We start from the raw sequence: 24,339 nt of genomic DNA on the forward strand, positions 1-24,339 counted from the left end.
TTTCTCTTAGCATTAGCACCATTAGCTTTTGGGAACCATTTGAACCGGAGCGTGTGAGAAACTGACAGACCCGTTAAAGTACCGCTGAAAACACCGTGGGAACACGATTGTCATTGAGTTGACCGTGTGTTTACGTGTGTGTATTAGAGAGAGAGACAAGGAGACATACAATATCATTAGCACAGCTAGCATCACAAGCTAACAGGCAGCTCCAGCTTCATATCGTGCCGTTAAATGCATTTGATTGTTTTCCCCTGAAATTGAAGTTGCTACTAAATTGTCCAGTGAACACTATATTAACCGATCAAAGCCTTCCGCGGTTTGTTTTGAAGAGCCAGATTATGCTAAACATCAAATAAGTCACGTTTTTATCAGTAATGTTTATTTAATTTGAGCATATCCTATCAATTCTGATGTGAAATGTAAATAAATTGCTATTTACAATCGCCTTATACGTTACTTTTAAGGCGAAAGTGTTTAGGAGCTATCACAAGCACTGATTGATCATCAGTGTCAATAATAGACCTGTTTTGCACTGTCACTCTGTCTCATACTTTCTATATCACAAGAGATAACAGGGTTGTATGTGAAGTATGTATAGTCTAGAATGTATTGTAAGCATTGGGAGTTGGTGAACCAGAGAGGCAAAGGGACTTGGGCTGTGTGCACCACACTATTCTTACGGTTTCTGCAGTATACATGGTATGTGTACATTATGGACTACTATATTTTAGTACTTTACAATACTACAGAAACACCTGAAAAGTATACACCAAAAAGTGAAAAACTTGCATGTCCATGTTACTTCAGTGTGTAGGCTCAAAGTCAAATTAAGGAAATAGAAAGTAAAAGAAAACACTGGGATATCGATGAGGTAAATGTTCTTGTTCTGAACACTTGCTGCACATTTTTGCCTACTAATAAATATTCTTAACTTATTTCGGTGGTTATTGTTAATGGGCTTTTTCTTATCGTTTCCTTAAGTTACATTACTACTCAAATCAGTTGGCTGTAAACAATATATACTATGGAAGCCCATTTCTACCACATAGGAAGAAAACATGTATTGCTAAATCATAAATAATAGATAAGTCATTTATAACATTAATTTCGAAATGAGATACAATGACATTAAAAGTTGAATTTTTGTCGTAAACGAATTTCGACTTCGACTGTCATAGTTTTGACATTTTGTCATTTTTTAAATTTCATAATGATATGGTCATAACTTCATTTTTAAAATGTCGTAATTGACTGTCAATTTCATTTTTTGTCTTAATTCTGTCTTTATCTCATAATTATGATTCATTATCTAATTATGATGTTTTTCTCATGTAGCAGAAATGGCCTTCCATAATATACAGTAATCAGTATATAACAAGCTAGTATTCAAGTCCCATCATGGCTTTGGTTTTTGTTTGTGGTGTTTAAGGACACAAGACTATTTATAACATTAATTTCGAAATGAGATACAATGACATTAAAAGTTGAATTTTTGTCGTAAACGAATTTCGACTGTCATAGTTTTGACATTTTGTCATTTTTTTAATTTCATAATGATATGGTCATAACTTCATTTTTAAAATGTCGTAATTGACTGTCAATTTCATTTTTTGTTTCATGTTTTGTCTTAATTCTGTCTTTATCTCATAATTATGATTCATTATCTAATTATGATGTTTTTCTCATGTAGCAGAAATGGCCTTCCATAATATACAGTAATCAGTATATAACAAGCTAGTATTCCATTCCCATCATGGCTTTGGTTTTTGTTTGTGGTGTTTAAGGACACAAGACTGATGTCACTGGGTTTTTGGGTCAAAGCACAAAGGATATTTAAGGCTTAACACAGTGGCAGTTCCTAAACAATGTCTGTTGTCTATGATTTAGTCATGTGACCACATTGGTATGGATGTAATTGATGGCATGACAAACTACACAATAGATGTTCTTACTATATCAGTGTTACAGTGTCTCATATATTACAATATATGAACTGAAGATCTGGATCTCAACTTGTAGGATTATGCTTATTACAGAATATAGAAAATGGCATATTGTTACTAATTGGCCAACAACGTATATTGTGCAACGCTTGTTATCCTCAGTTTCTATTTGGCTAACCAAGACACCCCAATATATTACATTACGTTATAGTGTTAACTTACGAGCGGTACTAGATTATTAATGTTTGTTCCCGCAGATCTGGGAGTGACCGTTTGAGAAGCACCTCTTGACTTCAGTACAGGGGATTGGGGCTTAGGGTCATGGCAGGAAGAGGTGGAGCAACGAGACCTAACGGGATGTAATTGATGGCATGACAAACTACACAATAGATGTTCTTACTATATCAGTGTTACGGTGTCTCATATATTACAATATATGAACTGAAGATCTGGATCTCAACTTGTAGGATTATGCTTACAGAATATAGAAAATGGCGTATTGTTACTAATTGGCCAACAACGTATATTGTGCAACGCTTGTTATCCTCAGTTTCTATTTGGCTAACCAAGACACCCCAATATATTACATTACGTTATAGTGTTAACTTACGAGCGGTACTAGATTATTAATGTTTGTTCCCGCAGATCTGGGAGTGACCGTTTGAGAAGCACCTCTTGACTTCAGTACAGGGGATTAGTGTTTTTGTTTAGCTTGTGTCGATTCATTTCAATTAAATTGAGATTGAACTTCCTCCCAAGTCCAAAAAGAGCATTTATTGAAACTAAGCTGCAAAATGACTCCGTTTAAAATCCTTTCAGCAAACCTGCAACCGGAGTGTGAATGTTGCAAAGTGGCGTTAACACATTTCACATGCGAAAGAGGTTTTTATACGAATACAAAAAACATTCTATTTAATACTGCAATTCAGCGAGAGGGTGAAAAACGGTTTTGAAAAAAGGCATTTTTGGATCTGTGAGAAAAGTAGTATGAAAAATGCATGATATGTTCCCTTTAAGCACGAACGAGAAAGCTCTGAATCAAGAAAATGCTTTACAGAAATGAATGTTTTTTTGTTTGTTTTTCTTTCAGGAATCATTTGCACGTGCGAAAAACTGGGTGAAAGAGCTTCAGAGACAAGCCAGTCCAAATATTGTAATAGCTTTGGCTGGTAACAAGGCAGACCTTGCCAACAAGAGAGCGCTGGACTGTCAGGTTTGCGATGTTTGAACAGCCACAGAGGAGCAGACGCTTCCTGTTGGCTTTACAAATGAGATGTGGAACTGTTCATAAACAAACATGCATGCAGACTTTCAGTCGCTTGGAACTGTCTATTTAGAGTCTGAAACCCTGACTTTTTTTTTTTGGGGTTCACAGGATGCACAGTCATATGCAGATGACAACAGTTTGCTCTTTATGGAAACATCAGCAAAGACTTCAATGAACGTGAATGAGATTTTTATGGCCATTGGTAAGTTTATCAACCAGTTTGACTCACTACTTTTTTGGTAAATAGTTCTACACTGCCATTCAGAAGTGGTATGATTTTTAGTGTTTATGAAAGAACACATTTTTATTTTTGCTATAAATCGCGGATTATAATTGGTTCAATACTGTCGTGTCCGGTGTAGACACTGTGTTGCCTTCCTCTCTTCTAACCCATAATAGAACGCACGTCCCGTGGCACCTAAGCGTCACGCATGCCTTAAGATCTCTCAGTCTGCTTACACTCCAGTTGATGCCCGTGACCATACAGAAAACGCTGCTACTCCTGCCTGCCCCAGATGACACTTCACTAGTCAGATCTAGACGCAGCTGTCACAGAACATGCCAAAGTGAGATAACTTATTAAAAATCACAGGCATCAATCACGGTGTCCGGTGGTTGTAAAAAGTGAGAGCTTTTGTGGCAGGCGCGTGACATTTAGGAACTCGCGCTGTTACGGATTAAAAGAGAGGAATAAAATATAATGTAAGGTGGTAAATAAGTGTAGAATTTGCTTACGTGCATCACTCGGCGTGCAGACGCGTGTGCAGATGTGCGACGCACTGCTTAGGTGCTCGGGGACATGCAATCCATTATAGGAGAAGAATAAAGTATGGTAGCAAATAGGTAAAAGTGTAGAATTGCACTGTCTGTTTGCTTATGTGCATCAATCGGAGTGTAAAACAGTGAGAGATGTTGAGGCAGATGAAAAGCGTTTGGTTAATGGGGAATATTGATGTATTGTGCTTCTAGTTGCCTAGCCCCGCCTTGATATAATGGTTGACCGGTTGGGGGCATGATCGGCTTGGAATGCATTTTCAAATCCACATTGACTTAAATTACAATATTGCGGGGTATTTAATGAAAATGCAATTGAAACATCTTAAGTGTCAATGCATTTAAGAAAAATAAAAGACAATTTTTGCTACAATTATCACGGTATCACGATGAAAATGCAATCTCAAGTGTCCTACCCGTAAGTCTAAATGCAGTTAAATTATAATTTTGCTACAGTTTTTGCTTAGACATGTTAAACCTATCTAATCAATTTGGGTAATACAATTTCATTTTAATTTTGAAAATGTTAAAATATGCTTGTAATTTACATATTAAAACTAGTGTAGAAAATGGCAAATGTAAATTATATAATTGAATTTTAATTTTGCACATGTATGAAAAAATGTAAATTTAAATACAGAAATAATTGCCATTTTACATATTGCATTGTCATTTTGCATATTACATTTCAAAATGAATTTTGCTACCCATATGCTTCCATATAAAACCAGTAATATTGTAAATATAAGTTTTCTGTTTTAAAATGTAATTTATTCCTGTGATGCGCAGCTGAATATTCAGCATCATTACTCCAGTCTTCAGTGTCACATGATCTTCAGGAATCATTCTAATACGCTGATCTGCTGCTCAAGAAACATTTCTAATTATTATCAAAGTTAGAGGTACAAAAATGTAAACACCCTAAATTTTGTACGATGAAAATGCAATCTCAAGTGTCCTACCCGTAAGTCTAAATGCAGTTAAATTATAATTTTGCTACAGTTTTTGCTTAGACATGTTAAACCTATCTAATCAATTTGGGTAATACAATTTCATTTTAATTTTGAAAATGTTAAAATATGCTTGTAATTTACATATTAAAACTAGTGTAGAAAATGGCAAATGTAAATTATATAATTGAATTTTAATTTTGCACATGTATGAAAAAATTTAAATTTAAATACAGAAATAATTGCCATTTTACATATTGCATTGTCATTTTGCATATTACATTTCAAAATGAATTTTGCTACCCATATGCTTCCATATAAAACCAGTAATATTGTAAATATAAGTTTTCTGTTTTAAAATGTAATTTATTCCTGTGATGCGCAGCTGAATATTCAGCATCATTACTCCAGTCTTCAGTGTCACATGATCTTCAGGAATCATTCTAATACGCTGATCTGCTGCTCAAGAAACATTTCTAATTATTATCAAAGTTAGAGGTACAAAAATGTAAACACCCTAAATTTTGTACCTGGAATATCTGGTTTCACTCAAGAAAATGTGTCACAGTTTAGAGGTAAATTGGGTTGTGAATGCCATTTCACGTTCAAGGAATGGTTCACCAAAAAATTAAATGTGCTGAATTTTCTGTTTGTTTCTTCATTTAAGGAAGATCAGGTGTGCTAAAACATTAGCCACATTTAAATCTTGACTCATCGGTTTAGCAGTGCATTTACTGAAGGAGCACTGTGCTATGTCGGAACTTATTGCACTGTATTGATGTATAATTCATTTTAAATCAATTTTTTTAACTTTTATTGTTGTGGTTATATTTTTATGATTTTTTAAGTCCTTTTATGTAAAGCACTTTGAATTACCATTGTGTATGAAATGTGCTATACAAATAAACTTCCCTTGCCTAAACAGATTTGAAGAAATGTAGCATTCCATCACTTGTTCACCAGTGGATCCTCTGCAGTGAATGGGTGCCGTCAGAATGAGTCCAAACGGCTGATAAAAACATCACAATAATACACAAGTTATCCACACCACTCCAGTCCATTAATTAACATCCTGTGAAAAAGATTTGTCTTAGTAAGAAACAAATCCATTTAGATGTTTTTTTAACTACAGACTGCTGCTTCTGACTAAAACGAAGTCCTCTATCCATCCATAATATTGCTTTCTCCAGTGGAGAAAAATCCAATGTCTGAATCAGGCGAGAAATATGCACAGATCAAGCACTGTCTGAAACAGTTCGAAACCAAAAAATATATTTGTGATGTGAGAGGACAACAGGGGATGGACTTTTTAACTGGAGGAAGTGTTATTATGGATTCATATTTTGGTGAGAGTTTAAATTTAAAACATCTTGATAGATCATAGATTTGTTTCTTACAAACGCACAGTTTTTCACTTCACAGAATGTTAATTGATGGACTGGAGTGTTGTGGATTATGATGTTTTTATCAGCTGTTTGGACCTTCACTCTGACGGCACCCATTGACTGCAGAGGATCAACTGATGAGCAGTTGATGTGATGCTATCTTTCTGCATTTTGAATGGCTGGAGTAAACTTTCAACAAATTTTCATTTTTGGGTGAACTTAGTTCACCCTTAAAACTTGCAAACATGATGAAACATCATTGCTTATATTTACAAAAATGGCTCTGTTGTGTGTTTTTGCACCTTAGCAAAGAAACTACCCAAGAATGAGCCCCAGCCTGTAGGTGCCAACACAGGACGCAACAGAGGTGTGGATCTAACAGAAACGGCACAGCCCGCGAAAGGTCCCTGCTGTAGCAACTAAACGGCGACGGTCCTCACCTCCTAACCAACCGCATCACATCTGGACATGGGGCTCCTTCCAAACCTCGCTCCTTGGATTAGCTAAAGACGCTGTATAGCTGTGTTTCTAATACTTTTTTTACTTTTAAGAAAAAAAAATATGTAAATCAGCAGTCTACTGGATGCATGCATCACTACAAATGCTAAATACACATTTTAACTTATTTCTGCAGGAGAACAAACCCAGATGAAAGCGCACGAGAGAGTGAAATATTGAGTGTGTTTGTATGCGTTTAGTTTGTGGAACCGATTACCTTATAACCAGGCCCAGGCGCAATCTGCAGACGTTTTCTGCGAAAATGGATTAACAGCATGTTAAACGAAGCTATCCTTACTGGTAACTGTAAGCATAATCAAATCAAATTAGCAAACTAATAAACTTCATGAATGCATTACAGTTCTGTGGAAATCTGCATGCAGATTTCGTGTAGGCCTGTTTATGACTCAAAATTGAATCGGAGAAAGAGTTTAAAAACTGTTTAAGAAAAAACAGATCCCCCACCCGCTCCCATCAGCAGCAGGTCTAAGTTGGTTTTGGGTTGTAGTTTGGATGCAGTAGCTTCATATTCTAGTCAAGCATTCCTCGATGCACCTGCTGGGTCCTCAATACACCACATATTGCAGTATGGCCATGATGATATTGAAAATATTGTGCTTTCATGAGCGTGACTCAAAGTCGTCCAGCTCTTTGGCAGAAGGGATCTTACAAATGGCTGGGTGAATCGATATAGTCTTTGGGATAAAGAACAAATCAAGGAAGGCAGTCGGTAAAACATGTTCAGCTTGCTGTATGAATGATTATTATTATTATTATTATTATTATTATTATTATTATTATTATTATTATTATTATTATTATTATTATTATTATTATTATTATTATTATTATTATTATTATTATTATTATTATTATTATTATTATTATTATTATTATTATTATTATTATTATTAATAATTGAGACTGTATTCTCATCTCTGTTATGCATATACATTTATTGCCAGGCCCAGATGGACTGTGCATTTTCTGGGACAAAATCTACTGAATTCAAATTCTAAAACATGTTCAGTGGACTACAAGTTTATTGGTAGCTGTGCATATAAAAAAAAAAAAAAAAAAAATAGCTTTTAATGTACGTAGTGTTATTAACAAATGAACTTGACATTTAGTCAGTGGTCTGTCTTGTACCTTCTCTCAAAATGCTCAATGTTTTTATTTCTAAGAACCTATTGAATTGCACAATTTTGAGTTGCGTTTTTTTTCTTCTAATTATAAAATTGTGCCTGCCTGTTGTATCCAAAACGATGGACTACAGTGGACATTCTAACACTCCTGAAGTACCACAGGTAGCTGCGGTCTGTAAACTAACTGGCAGACATTCAGTAAACCAAACGGATTCAGCGGCGTAATGCATTAACATTGAGGCACTGATCCATTTTTAATGTCCAGGTACTAGTATATTTCCAATAAAGGGGGTGAATTGTATACATGCTGTGAACGTTTAATTCAGGTGGTTTTGATTCCAGTTCAATAACATTTGTCTGATACACGCATTTGGAATATAAATATCCTGGACACCAGCAACGCCATCAGATGAGTTACAGTTCTTGCAGTATCGAGGCTGGTCATCAAATTTGGTAGTTTTCCAACATTTTTGGCTTATCCTGTTGTAGATTCCTCCTCTTCCACTGCGACTCTGAAGTTTCAGTCGACTCGCTTGTTCAATCCAGAGCGCGTCTTCCAAATCCAGTGTTCCTCTTCCTCAATACTCAATCCCAAAGTCACAAAATTATCCAGAACAAAACTGGTTCCAACTGCATCTTCATCCAGCATCTCCTGTGAGCCAATTGAGACCAAGATGAGCAGTCTGGTGGAGACTCCGGCAGTAAGCAGCAGATAACCTTCTCAGCCTGGTCACCAAAGTCCAATTTAACTTCAAGCAACCAAAGCAAATGAGGCCCGAACATCTTCTCAAACAAATCCTGGATCCTGCATTTCATCCTGAACTCAGCCTCCATTTTTATGAAGGTCTCTTGACTACATGGGGATGTTCATTATATTAGGTTTACTGTGTGGCACTTTAGGTAAAAGCGTTTGACCACTTACTCAGCTATAAGGGAACAGGGATTTAAAGCTACACTCTTTAATATATAGGTTTCAAAAGGGGCGATGCAATAGAACAACCATTTTTGGTTCGAGTTTTGGTTTGGTTAACACCTCTTGAACTACAGTAGTCAACATTTGAAGTGGATCAAAACCTTTCATCAAAGTTGTCCTAAGACAAGAACGGGTATTGTTTGGGTTTTAGGACAACTTTGATTAAAGGTTTTGATCCACATCAAATGTTGACTACTGTATGTTTTTATTAGTGTGAAGAACATTTCAATGATTTAAAAGAACCCTTTTCCACTATAAATAACATTTTGTGGAATGGAAAAGTTCCACAAAGTTGTAGGTTCTTCATGGAACCATCAATGCCAATAATGAACCTTTAGAACTTTTAAGAGTCTGAAGAATATTATAATAATCTGAAGAATCATTTTCCACTGTCGAGAACCTTTTGTGCAATGAAAAATGTCCATGGATTTTAAAAGGTTCTTCATAATGAGCCACACTTATGAACTCCGTATCCATATACACATTGTCAAGGGTTAAAAAGCATTCAGAATTCCTCATGATTGACATAAACCTATATAATATTATAGATTTGGCATATATCTATTTCTGCTTAGTCATGATGTATTTGTCATTTGCACATTTCATGAAATAGGTCCTGATCTACTTGGAAACCGCCATCCTCCGAACCAAAACCGCTGTTGCTGTGATGCATAAAGCCCTAGCAACAGTCAGACAGTGTGAATAACTCACATCACGCCTGTAAAAACACACTTTATCTCCTATGGAAATGAACTGGAAACATCTGAAGCGATTCTGGCTTTTCTTTCCAAGACCCTTGAGATGCGCTCCTAACGATCGATTTTATGCTTTTTTCCCATCCTCCATATTCCTTAATCCAGCCTTAAGGCAAACATTATAAAGTTTTTATGGAAAACATTAAGAAGCTGAGGACTTTTTTTCCTCACTGAAGGCCTTAAAGCTACAGCTCACCCAAAAATGAAAAACCTGTCATCATTTACTCACCCTCACATCATTCCAAATCTGTAAGACTTTCGTTCATCTTCAGAACACAAATGAAGACATCTTTCATGAAATATGAGAGATTTCTGTCCCTCCATTGACAGTCTACACAACTACCACTTTGATGATTCAAAACTTTCATGAAGAGATTGTAAAACAAATCCATATGAATTGACCAGTTTAGTCCAAATTCTCTGAAGAGACTCGATTGCTTTATATACTGAACAGATTTAATTTAGACTTTTATTCACATATTTACATTGATCAGCAGAAGCTCAATCGTATGGCAGACGCAGTCAAAAGTCTTTGTGGAATGCGTGAAATTTGACTATCAGCACACACTGTTTGTCTGTGTTAATGCACAAACATGCACAGCAGCCAATAAAATCGCTGTGTTTGAGACTATATTTGCATATGTGGCGTTATGGTACCTTGGTGTATATGTATACAAACATTAGAAATCATGTTTATTCATGAAGGATGCCATAATGGTACGCTTGTGTGCATATATGCAAACATTATATTTGTTAATGAGGGATAATGCATCGGTTTATTTTGTGTGATGTCAGTCTTATGTCATAATTTATCATCTCCTTTGTCGTTGTTTAGTTCAATGTTAATTCCCAAGCAGAAAAGTCTTAATTTGCATTGATACATTAATACAAAGTTCTGTCATGAAACTCTAGATGGTGCAGGCCGATAGGTTCTAACTCAAACTGATACAATGACACCATCATTCACATGGCGCAGCTGTTTCTTTTCGCGTCAGCAGCCAACGAGCTTGCTGCTCAGCATTCAAATACTTGACTAGTGCTTGCTGTAGCAGTGGCAGCGCACTTCAGAATCCCTCCACCTTCCCCAGCTCCACCTGTATAGATCTGCTAAAGGGTAATTTCATGCATGTTATACATGGGGGTAATTTCATATATGTTATATGTGAAGCAGAAGTACTTCCTACATGCTCACAGCAGCATTTCTGTGGATGTTTTGGCAGTAGCAAGTCTCGGTTCTTGCTCTGCCACAGCAGCAGCGTAGCAGATACATTCCGCCAAGACCAAACACATTAACATTGCCATTGCCAATAACATATTACCATGCTAAACTCTCAGAGAGTTGTCATGACAGAAATTAATTTACTCTATTAAAAAAAATTGTTAAAATAAAATTTACCTTCCCCAGCTCCACCTGTATAGATCTGCTAAGGGGTAATTTCATGCATGTTATACATGGGGGTAATTTCATACATGTTATATGTGAAGCAGAAGTACTTCCTACATGCTCACAGCAGCATTTCTGTGGATGTTTTGGCAGTAGCAAGTCTCGGTTCTTGCTCTGCCACAGCAGCAGCGTAGCAGATACATTCCGCCAAGACCAAACACATTAACATTGCCATTGCCAATAACATATTACCATGCTAAACTCTCAGAGAGTTGTCATGACAGAAATTAATTTACTCTATTAAAAAAAATTGTTAAAAATTAAAAAAATAAAAATAAAATTGAAGAAACGATTAATATGTGGGTAAATCTAGCGTTAACTGCTTTAAAGTGTATTACACATTTGTCGTCTTTATGCGGTAAAACTGTACGTCTTGACATGTACTAAAGAAATACAGTGAAAACGGATGCCTTAACTTGGACAGAACGTGCATGTCTACACATACAAAAGAAATGTGTTCAAAATTGTATGTTAATGTGGTAAAATTTAAGAAACGATTAATATATGGGTAAATCTAGCGTTAACTGCTTTAAAATGTATTACACATTCAAGTGCGGCCAGAATGTGCGCATTGAGAGACACATTCAGATTTGTCGTCTTTATGCGGTAAAACTGTACGTCTTGACATGTACTAAAGAAATACAGTGAAAACGGATGCCTTAACTTGGACAGAACGTGCATGTCTACACATACAAAAGAAATGTGTTCAAAATTGTATGTTAATGTGGACGAAGTATGAAGCAGTAAAACCTCATAATGTGCAGTTACTCTTAACTTCAGGACAGCTTTTATTGTGTTCAAACTTATGATCTGCTCCGAATAACTCTTAAGGGTGCACTGTATACACAGTGATCATGCATAATGCATTCAGACTGGAAAATATTAAAGATACAGGTATGTGGAAATGAACTTTAATAGAATTAGCTGCTAATTAGCACCAACATTGCTATTTGATCCAGAGTCTTTATTTTATACAGGAGATGGTTGGCAGTTTATATTCTCTTTTGAATAGTCATTTCACTTGTTGAATGCATTTTTTTTTTTCATTAATTGTTTAAGGTTTTTTTGGCTTGCGATTTAAAAAGCACTTGGGGTCCTCATGTTACAATCAGCATTTTACACTTTAACTTCAGATCAAAAATACAATTATTGATATATTTTCAGCTGCACACGTCCAGATCCCTCATCGACTCTGAGGTGTTGACTGTCCTTCCAGTTTATGTTCATCAGTATGCTTCTGAATTTAATTATGAACAGTATTTAAATGATCAAATTTTATACAGGAGATGGTTGGCAGTTTATATTCTCTTTTGAATAGTCATTTCACTTGTTGAATGCATTTTTTTTTTCATTAATTGTTTAAGGTTTTTTTGGCTTGCGATTTAAAAAGCACTTGGGGTCCTCATGTTATAATCAGCATTTTACACTTTAACTTCAGATCAAAAATACAATTATTGATATATTTTCAGCTGCACACGTCCAGATCCCTCATCGACTCTGAGGTGTTGACTGTCCTTCCAGTTTATGTTCATCAGTATGCTTCTGAATTTAATTATGAACAGTATTTAAATGATCAAATCAGAAAAAGACCACATTTCAGAATCATAATCAAACTGCAAAGGTGTTCTGAGTGGTTGCCAGGACGTTGCTCTGAGTAGGTATTTCTAAATGCATAATTATTAGTCAAAAGAGTCCATATATTTCCACTTGTTTTTTTTTTATCTCAGGTAAAAATATTGGTTAGAAAAGCAAAAGCACACCTCCCCTCAACAACAACAAAACACAGTTAGAGATACAGTATCATTCATGTTCATAGCAACAAGAACAAACCAGATGCTTAAAAACAAGACTCAGGCCTAAAGGCTTGTTCAAATCCCAAAGTATGAGCAACAGTGATACTTGACCACAAAATAATAAGAATGACCCTCTTCCAAGCTCAGATAAAATGAGCCTTCTCGAGTCACAGATTACTCTATCCATCTTGCTTAAAAGCAACTTCAGTTCGCTTATTACGACCTGTAATTGTCTTTGGTCATATCAGGTGCACCACTGATGGATAACATCATCTCGAGTGTGCTAATGTTTCAAACAATGCCTAAAATCCAAGAGAGCCCAGCTGGAAACACTGTTGACATGAGCCATAAAATCGCAAGCACAAGATGTGCTTCATGCCGGCTTCGGTCTGTCTCGGCTCGGCAGCAGGGATGAAGACGGGCCCGACGTACTTAGCAGGCTCTGCTATAAACCTGCAGGAATAAAGAGAACTCGCTCTTCTTGGACTAGAATGCTAATTACTGCATTTGTCATGATCAGGACTCAAAGTGGCGCACGGGCGACCGGAGCGCTTGAATTTCCCCGCTCGACCTCCGAGGATCGTCATGTACCATTAGTCTTCTTTAGATCTCCCCCCAGGCACTTGAAGAGAAGTGTGAGACTTCGAGTGCTGAGTAAAGTGTTCTACGGTGTGCCGGGAGGGTGTGAAAAATGGATTTCTGGAAATAAATCCACCTCGTGAATGACGTCCCAAACACACAGGGCCTTCTCAAAACATCTCGTGATTCAAATGCATCATGAACGCTTTCAAAATAGCGCTAGCATTCATTTATGGATCGATGTTGAAACGAGTAAATTTTTCCACGACCACATTTCAGTGAGTCTGTCAGCGTTATTAAAGGAATAGTTCACCAAGAAATGAACATTCTGTCATCATTTACTCACACCGCTATGCGGACACAAATGAAGGGCTAGTGAGATGTCTACTACCAACATAGGTGGTAGTAGACTTTTAAGGCAGCAGAATTTAACCTCATTTGTTCACCATTTTTAATGTTCTATATGCATTAAGATGTGAAGCACATGGCAGACTCCACTCACAGCTGATTTCAAATCATTTTTCTGAGTTGCTAATCTAACAATGAAATAAGCTTCAGAATACACAGAAATACAAGGACACAAATATTGGATAATGGTTCATGATAATTGTCAAAAAGAACAATTATAAAATATATCAAAACTTAATTTGCAATTAGTAATATGCACTGATAATTTTTGGTATTAAATTATATGTATCATTAGACAGTAAATAAAATATATTTTCGACGACTTTGTCCACTTTTTTTTTTAGCAAAAATGTTACGTTACATTACATTTCTTTTGGACTTTGTCTCATGAAGAAACAAACACATCTTTGGATGACCTGAGTGCATTTTCAACAAATTTTCACTTTTGGGTGAACTATTCCTTTAAGGGGTTTATGGAAAACAGAAGTTTAGATGGTCTAGTTAGATATCCTATATTTCTCCTTGTGTTTCAAAGAAGAAAGGAAATACTGTGAATTTGGGACGGCAGAAAGCTGAGTAATGCATTTTAATTTTGAAGAAAATATTCCTTTAAACAAATTCAATGTTCAAAAATTTAGGTTCTGCTCAACAAGCTTAATTTATTTGATCCAAAATACAGTAAAAACAGCAATATTGTGAAATATTATTACAATTTAAAATAGCTGTTTCTATTTGAATATATTGTAAAATGTAATGTATTTCTGTGATGCGCAGCTGAATTTTCAGCATCATTACTCCAGTCTTCAGTGTCACACGATCTTCAGAAATCATTCTAATATGCTGGTCTAAAACAGTTGCTTAATATTTTTTTTCCATGATAATTTTTTTAATTCATGATTCTTTGAATGAATAAATACAGCATTTATTTAAAATAAAAATCTTTTGTAGCATTATAAATGTCTTTACTATCACTTTTAATTTAATGTGTCCTTGTTCAAAATTATTAATTTCTTTAAAAATATATATCTGACCCCAAACTTTTGAAGGGTAGTGTGTGTGTGTATATATATATATATATATGTACATTCTCTATATTTAAGTGGATTCTTTCTTTCTTTTCAAAAAAGCAAGTTAACAAAGCAGGATTCTTTATTTGAAAATGTTTTTCACATTGCAAGAAGAGACATACAAGCTTTGCGGCCCCAGTAGCTCATGTAATATTCATGAGATGTTTCCAGGGACAACTTCAGGTGAAAAGCCCGCTAACTCACCCCAACATACACACTCACACGCAAACACACTCCTGCACATTTACATATTCATCTGTTTAGCAAACATACCACTATATTTTTAACCTTGCTTTGACATGAATCAGCAGCATTTTACTTTGGAAATCACCCACTTATCTTCCCCTAAGTTCTGCTGTACACACACACACACACACACACACATACACACATATTCACAAACAGGTATAACAGGGCTTAATTTGTATTGGAAAAGCTGGATCTGGATCTGGAACTGGACTGCAAACACTGACCATTTTTGGAGGGCCTTAAAACTGTGAAATTAACTTTTATTTGACCGTCTTTGACGTCAACAGCCTTAACATTCCTAACATCAACATCAGAATTAACATGACAATTTTCCTGCTCGAGCATGATCAGTCACATGACATTTTTCAGCTCAAGTTGTTGGCTGAAACTTCTTAAGCTGTAACTTGTATAAAATGCACATTTAATGTCCCAAACCGGCAAGATCCATCACCAATAACTTATTCCATTATGTCTTAATGGACCCTTTTCACAGATGCATTTCCAGAGTTATTAACACTGTAAAACTAGCAAAGTATTTTTCATATTTTCATGTACATTTATAACACTATACTTTGCTTTTTTTTTTACCTCTGCATTAAAGTTTTTTAGTTTTTCTACTTGGAAATTTCACATTTAATTCAATGTGGTAACTGGTGTTTCTTTATTTGTGAAATTTACTAGCAATTTCTGAGTGAAAATTGTTTCAAAGTAATTTTTTGAGGAAGTGATGGCAAATTTTTCATTACTTAATTTATTAAGAACGGACAACAACAATTATTTTTGTCGATTTAATGTATGATTAATAATAAATTCTTAATTTTGGAAAATAAATGAGCAATTTCAGAGTGAAAATTGTATATTTTTTGAGGGAGTGGTGGCAAATTTGACATATTTCTCTTTTCTGACCAGCGTAATTGATTATGTAGATATTTGATATATGAATTTTTTATATGATTATGCTGATATGATATATGAATAGAAATTTCTTCCTCTTTTGTGAAGTCATAGAAATGTTACTTTTTCTATTGACGCTAATGGGAACCCAAAAATGATATTTGTTGTAGATTCCATTCCCCACTATAGAAGTTTATGACGACTTCTGTTTCTGAGAACCACAGAAATGTGAAACAGGTCCATTGACAAATGAAGCACTGCTGACCTGTTACACCAACAGCTGGAAACAGGAAGGGATCTAGACATCTAAAGCACTGAAATCATCAACAGAAAGACTTAAAGTGCAAAACAGTAGAGAAATACAACTTTTCATTTCCCCCATTATTAACATCTCTGTGTTCCCAAACTCACCTTAAATTTACAAATCAGTCTTGTACTCTAAGCGATGATAATGATGAATCATGGTTTCCATACACAAAAAAAAACAAAAATCAAATATCCACCAATACATTTATAGCTTAACGTCAGTGTGTCACAAGTAAATGATAATGCATAGTTACCTGGTAAATGTTTTGTCTTTAAATTATTGCGATATCACGCATTGGATCTGGGTATGAGGTGATGGAGGGGTTAATGATCCGATCCCCCAGAGGTCATAGTTCAAAGGTCAATAAGGGGCAAACAGTACAGGTGTGTGAGCAGTCCTGATTGGCCCTGGGGCAGGGCGGAGCAGCGCGGCGGGGAGGGACTGAGTCTGAAAGAGGGCGGGGTTATGGCAGGCACGCAGCGGGAAGGCGGAGCCTACAGCGGCGATCGCAGCGGCGACAGCTGCCAGGTGGGACGGCATTATCCTGGTGGTCAGCGGTGGACACAGGTCTTTTCCGGCTGGCATCTTCATCTGCTGGACAGAGGACAGGTTTTTAAATATTTTGTAAATTAACTTTTTAACTAGTAAAATATAAAATAAATATAAATAATGAAATATATATATATATAAAACAATTATAATATATAATAATATAATATAATAACATTCTTCAACATGATTCATATATGTGCATGCATATATATATATAGTCATTTTAAAATGTTAAAAATATTACTATTAAAGAAATCATTAAATTCTTAGATTTGAAAAAAATACTTCAATGATGATCAATGAAAACAAAAAACAAATACATATATATATATATATATATATATATATATATATACACACACACCAAATTATAAGTTTAACAATATAATTATTTTCATAATAATAATTCAAAATTATTGTATGTTCATTTATTAAATGTAATTGTTGTTTTTCACAGTGACAGAAATAAATTCCATAATAACTTTCATTTCTTATTTCATTATTAACAATAAAAAAATACAAATGATAAATATGAAAGAAAAGGAAAGAAGGATATGCACACAAAAATATAGGCCAAAGCTCATGTAGATGTATTCCATCAAGTCCGCAAGTACAAAAAAAGTACCGCTGATTTAGGATTGAACTCAAAAACATTTTGCACTTGGCACTTTCTTTGTACTAATTTTGTGGCCTCGATGGAATAATTGAGCATCAGCCTTTATTTTTGTGTGCAGATTCAATTTCATTAGTAAAATCTGTAGTCAAATGGGTTGTATTGCAGTTATACCCTACAATGCTATGCGATTCCAGCAATAGCTCACTATGTTGATGTTGCTCCAGACCCATATGTGGTTGTTCGTTTCCGTGGAACACCAAACAGTTTCAATGCAACAACGGTTCAGAGTGACCGCAAGCACCACAACAGTAGTCCACATGACCCATGCGCTATCTTCCCAAACGTCTGAAGTCATATGATAGATTTTGTTTGAGGAACAGACTGAAATTCAAATCACTCACGGAAAATCTTTGAAATCTCATTTGTGTTCACAGTGAGCTTGACAGATGTAGTCACTATCAGCTGTTGTTGCAACAAAGCGGAAAAAATATCAGCGTGTGGGTTTGGAACGACATGAGGGTGAGTAAACAATGACAGAATTTTCATTTTTGGGCAAACTATCGCTTTAATAAACGGTCTGGATGTGTATAATTCATCAGGATGTGTTATTCGAAAGGAAAAAATTGTTTTGATAAGTGTTCATCAAAACATAATGGTTTCCTCGGTCTCTGAAATAACTTTCCCTGCTGACATACACGAGTCAAACAGGTGCTGATAGCACACTAATAACTACACTGCTGTTCAAAAGTTTGGGGTCAAAAGTGTGATCAAAAGTTATTACAAAAGATTTCTCTTTTGAATAAAAGCTATTCTTTCTTTCTATACATCAAAGAATCTTAAAAAACTAAGTTTTTAACATTGATATTAATCAGAAATGTCAACAGCGAGTCAATTAGAATGATTTCTGAAGATCATGTGACACTGAAGACTGGAGTAATGATGCTGAAAATACAGCTTTGATCGCAGGAATAAATGACATTTGAAAATATATTCAAATATAAACCAGATATGTTAAATTGTAATAATGTTTCACAATATTACTGTTTTTAGTTTTCATCATTCGTTCATAAACATTAAAAGATCATACGACCCAATAATAATTTTTTACAATTATTTAATATCTAAAAATGTATATGAACCACCAACACATAATCTATACACTAATGAAGTCCTGCTATTCATTATTTCCACTGAACAGTTTTCCACTCTGAAATGTGTCACAACGTGAAAGTTCAATGTATTGTGAAATAATTTCATGTTGTTGTTATTAAATATGGCATCACTCCATCATGCAACATCTGATTTTGAAACAGTCTGGGCTAACCCCATTATTTTTGCACCACCACTAGCATCACAAAACAGAACTGCCTTTATAGCTTTCCATTTCTATTGAAATGAACAAGGCTGCTGAATAATATTTTTCTCCAGGTATTGTTAAGGAAGCAGGAACCTACTGTCTGTTTGGTGGCTCCTCTTTGGGTTTTGGGGTAAGGACTGTACTTGGGTTTGTCTGGTTTCCCTGCAGCTCTGTCTTTATGGCGTCTGCTGCTGATATGCTGACGATACAAACACAGAATGTGACACAGATGTGATGAGCTGACAGACACAGTTTACAGATTCTATAACAGCATTTAATGCTGTTAGGAACTTTTCATACCAAATTAAAATACAATTTGCACTGCAGATTATTTGCCAGAAGCATTTATAGCAAAACAAACCACTGCTATTAGCGGCACCAAAGCAGAATATTCCATCCTTTATTATTTATTTAGACTGAATGATGTTGAATGATTTTGATTTATGTTTTTTTATATTTATTAATTTTTAATATTGTTTAATATTGTATGGATGGTGGGTATTTATATCCTCCACAAAATTACAGAAATCATTTTTACATCAACATATATCTACACAACTAAATTTGATTATCAATTTCACCATTTTATCATGGTGCAATATGTCATGTGTTGTTGTTCATCTGAGGTTTTATTTTCCAAATTTTAAGAGCTGCCAAGGACCAGATAAATTTTTTTTTTACATGAAAACCATGGAATTCAATAGGATGTCCTAACTTTTTCACATGACTGTATATATATCATTATAATAATTTATAACAATAATAATAGCAATAACAACAACAACAAATAATACTAATTAATACTTATTGTATGCTTTCATTTATTACATGGAATTTCTCGCATCTTTCTTCAAAAAGCAATTTTTTTACTTTTTAATCTTTCCATCTCCATAAAATAAATGGTTTAACCACTGCTTTAACGCAGGTACTGTACATCAAAAATAGGCAATTATTACTATTATTTTAGTAAAATAGTAAACAATATTTCACTAAAATCTTACAAACCTTAAAATCCTCCAGTAGAGTGACAACATTAGAGTTACTTTATAAATGAAATCTCACAAATAAAATCTGAGGTCAAATGAGATTTTGACATTATTTAATGAAATCCATGCAGCGATGCTTTTGATGCTGCCACATCTGGCTTTCAGAGTGACAGTCAATTGAGGTTCGGCGCTCACCTGCTTGAGCTGCGTCTCTGAATTGACGCGCACATCGCAGGCTTCACAGTGGAATGTCTTGTTCTGCAGGCCCGTGTCTGCTTTAGCGGGTGCAGTCAGCTTGCTCTTCAGTCCGGGCCTGGGGAAGGATTTGATGGAGCCGATCCCACTACGAGCCTCCAGCATGGTTTTGTGTTTGGTGCCTGAGGAACAAAACATGGCATAACATTTATCATCTTAATGATACGCATTCGCCAGAGAAAATAAAACCGTGAGGGCTGGATGGGGTCTTTAGTGCTGATGCATCACATTTCAAAGTCAATTACTGTATATGTATTAGAACTAAGTATACACTAACTGTCAAAAGAGACATGTGACTGAATTTATGGTTCTCATTGATCTTAAACTAAAGGTCTTTGCTTTAATACTTGACAGAATAAAAATGATACAGATCAGCTGGATCAAATAGTGAAGGAATAGCAGCTTCTGTGACCCGCAGCTTTGGTTTCAGTATTTTTATGATTAATTTTCTCCTTAAGCATATTTTGTTCCAAATTTCCAAACCATGAACCAAATCAAGCAGCTCCACATCACAACATTTATCTGAAGCAAAAAGTGTTTCAGAACAGGCAGTCAGTAAGATTTCTAATGCTTTTAAAAGAAGTTCTTCTGTTCACCAATGCTCCATTTATTTGACCAAAACAATTACAATTTAAAATAACTGCTTCCTATATTTGGACACATTTTAAAATGTAATTTATTCCTGTGATGCGCAGCTGAATTCTCAGCATCATTGCTCCAGTCTTCAGTGTCACGTGATCCTTCAGAAATCATGCTAATATGCTGATTTGCTGCCCAAGAAACATTTCCGATTATTATCAGTGCTGAAAACTGCTTCATATTTTTGTGGAAGCCATGATTTTCGGGATTCTCAGATGAATAGAAAATTCAAAAGAACAGCATTTATTCGAAACAGAAATCTTTTGTAACATTATAAATGTTTTTACTGTAACATTTGATCAATTTAATGCATCCTTGCTGAATGAAAAACATTCATTTCTTAAAAAAAATACTGATGACAAACTTGTGTGTTGTAGTTTGTGTTGCTAATTATCACACTAATGTAAACTAATTAGTCTGAAAAATCTCCTCACAACCCAACTTGCTAAAAATCATAACCGAGGTGTAGTATCTTGCTGTATAATTTTTTAGGTAGTATTTTAGTAGTACTTAGATTTTTTACATTTCTTTTTTAAACTCTTTGACTCACAGTTTCTAATAAAGAAGCTGTTCATTGCAGTAATTTACATTTTTTACCATGACAAGAGTGATTTATCCCCTTCATAAAATTGCAGCTACAACAATATGATAAAAGGCTCTTTTTTTAAAGGCCATGTTACTTCAGTTCCGTTGTCTTGCATGTGTCAGAGTAAGACCTGATCCTGTTCAATTCAGAAAAGCCTCAGTGCAGGCGCTCTGAGTAGCTGCTCACCACTGTTATGCGCGTCTAGCTGTGACGCAGAGTTGACGGCCACCTTACAGAGGGAGCAGTAGAGCAGACGCAGTGCTTTCTCATCCTCCGTCTCCGTCTCTGTCTCTGGACTGACTGTGGGGTCGTTCTCCTCCAGTTCAGGTGGGTTGGGCGTGATGGAGCGGCCGTCCTCTCCTCCTGATACTGAGGTAGACTCTGGCTCTGTGGGCTCCACGCTGGGGCCGGACCTTGGGGCAGAAAAGGGTGATGAAGGGGCCACAGGCGCTCCAGGACTCCCACCTGTAAAAGACAAATGACCTGTTATTGGTAAGTGTGATAGCGCTTTAGTGTTTATACTGTAGCAGATCTAGTTTAAAGTAATAGTTTTAGGGTTATTATTGCAAGTCTTTTGTTTTGATCTCAAGTGTTTCATAATGTAATGCAAGCTAATTATGAATAATTCAATATCAAGGTCCAAATATAAAGAGAACATTATTGGAATTAAGTATCTTTCATTTTTAAAAAACAAACCCGATTCCAAAAAAGTTGGGACACTTTACAAATTGTGAATTAATAGATTATACAAAGATATATTATACAAAAAGATTATTCAAAAACTTTGTTGCTCAATTTCCAGCATAAATAACCACACACACTCACAAACACACACAAAACTAAAAACAAATAATTATTACTTCATATTAATTAATAAAATATTAAAATAATACAATAAAATAATTTATTACAATGTAACAAACAATAACTCATCATTTATTATGAATAACCATTTAGATAGTAGCCATCAAGTTCTAAATATAAAGAGAAAATGATTTAGACTATTGAAAGAAAAATATCTTTGGACAATTTCCTGCATAACTTACAAACTACATGGCAATACAAACTGTAATTTTAATAAAACAATTATAATAATTTAATAAATTGCAAAAATTAAAATAAAATAAAACAAACAAATAAATACAGACTCATCATTAATTTATTATGAATAATCATTTAGTTTGCATCTTCAAAATGATTAAAATCAAGACCTTTTCATTTTTATAGTCTTTAATTTAATGGACTATGCAACATAACATTTAATTAAAACTTTTTTTAAAATAGAACAACATAATAAAATGTAAAAATGAAATGATTACAAAATTAAATACAATTTTATTAAATAAATATTTGATAAACACATGCCTATTTTTCTAACTGAAGCACTGCACCGAATGCTATTGAGGCGCAAATACAAGTCAGACTTTTCTAATTATACACACATTATATTGTCCACTGGATGGATGAGTATTGGATTATGTTTTGGATGAATAAATATGCAGCAGGCACACATAAACACAAACCCTGAAGTCACTGATGACTTGTCGACCTCTAAAAGCTCCTTCGTTGCCATTGTCAATAATACATGAGCACATTATTCCATCGAACGGCACTCTCGCGTTCTGGCTGTGAGTTTTTCCCTGAGTGTTGGACTTGCTTTGATTTGAAGACTTCCTTTATTTGTGCTGGAAAATAACTGTGTCAAATATCAAGATCGATGGCGCCACATGCCAGTATTACCTAATGCGGTCGACACTGAAATTAATTGCACCGAATAAGATAAACTGCCGCTGATTTTCCCCAGATGAGGTCTGGTTCTGGCACGGTGCTCTGATCAATGTCTGAGGTGTCTGAACTCTTTGTACAGTAATAACACAGAGGCTCTCTTCATTTCAGACCCTGGGGACTCAATCGATACTGAATTATGTCGTTCTATTTTGGTGACCCGTTAAGTAGAGTCTCTTATTTATCCCAGAGCTCCTCTTCGGCTCATCTGTAAAAGAAAAAGAGGCATGGATGCTACCGAACGTCTCGCTCAAACTAAGACCAATTAGTTAACCCTAGGGCTTCAACAAACGGTTATTTTGAAAATCAATTAATCTAATGATTATTCGAATGAACAATAAACAAATTGATTATTGCACTGATGAATCAATAAACTTTCGACTTTCGTAATCAGTAGCAATTCATTAAAATATAGAGTTCACATTCTACACATATTCATATATACATGGAGCGGTTGTAATTCTAACTGAAAGTGACAATGGCATCATTTTTTCATGGTTAATACTGTAAAGTTGCTTGCTTTATAGCAGTCTAGTTATTGTATAACGCTCTATTACAAATGTGACGTGACTTACTGGAGCTGGTGCAAAGATTCATACTGCTATGATCAGATGCTTTCTTAACTGCTGTTTTCTCACTGCTGTCATGTATCTTGTGTTCATTTTGTTATTGAGAGGAAAGCGTCTAAACGTCACTCTTAGCAGAGTCGGAATGTTTGCTGACCACAAACGAACTAACGAGATCATATTCAGAAGACAATGAAACCGAAACCAAATAGCGTTGAAACAGAGAGTGAAGTAAACAGAAGAGAATGACAAAATAACGGTCCACATAACAGAACATAAACCTGACAATAAGATCGTTAGGCTGTCGTTAGCCTATATGTACAACAGTTAGCCTAGTTGTAATCTGATCTTCTAATCTGACTGGACAAGAGACTTTCTATTGATATTTCCACCTGCGCGTTACAGTGTTGCGCCACAAGGTTGTGGAACGTGACTGTCATTCAACTACACGTTCAAAAACGTGTAATTCAAAGAGACGTAATGAAACACGCTGTTGAAATCATTTTAACTTTGAGCGCCACTTTAGAAGGCTCAGCTGACCAGCTATGCGTCAATGCTAAGAC

General features: G+C 35.2%; 1 protein-coding gene across 1 annotated transcript in view; it reads right to left on the reverse strand.

The window, feature by feature from the left end:
• Positions 1–15,912: 15,912 nt before the first annotated feature.
• The window catches only part of LOC107569797 (zinc finger protein 385D-like), a 29,155-nt gene continuing 20,728 nt past the window's right edge, over positions 15,913–24,339 (reverse strand). Inside the window, exons 3-6 of the mRNA XM_016255953.1 lie at positions 21,612–21,890; positions 20,141–20,322; positions 19,057–19,158; positions 15,913–17,028 (exon numbers count right to left, since the gene is read on the reverse strand). Coding sequence (XP_016111439.1) covers positions 16,795–17,028; positions 19,057–19,158; positions 20,141–20,322; positions 21,612–21,890 — 797 coding nt within the window. The 3' untranslated portion in view covers positions 15,913–16,794. The remainder of the gene's footprint in view (positions 17,029–19,056; positions 19,159–20,140; positions 20,323–21,611; positions 21,891–24,339) is intronic.

The sequence above is a fragment of the Sinocyclocheilus grahami genome, unplaced genomic scaffold, assembly GCF_001515645.1.
Source record: "Sinocyclocheilus grahami isolate Dianchi unplaced genomic scaffold, SAMN03320097.WGS_v1.1 scaffold1382.1, whole genome shotgun sequence".
NCBI classification, from domain to species: Eukaryota; Metazoa; Chordata; class Actinopteri; order Cypriniformes; family Cyprinidae; genus Sinocyclocheilus; species Sinocyclocheilus grahami.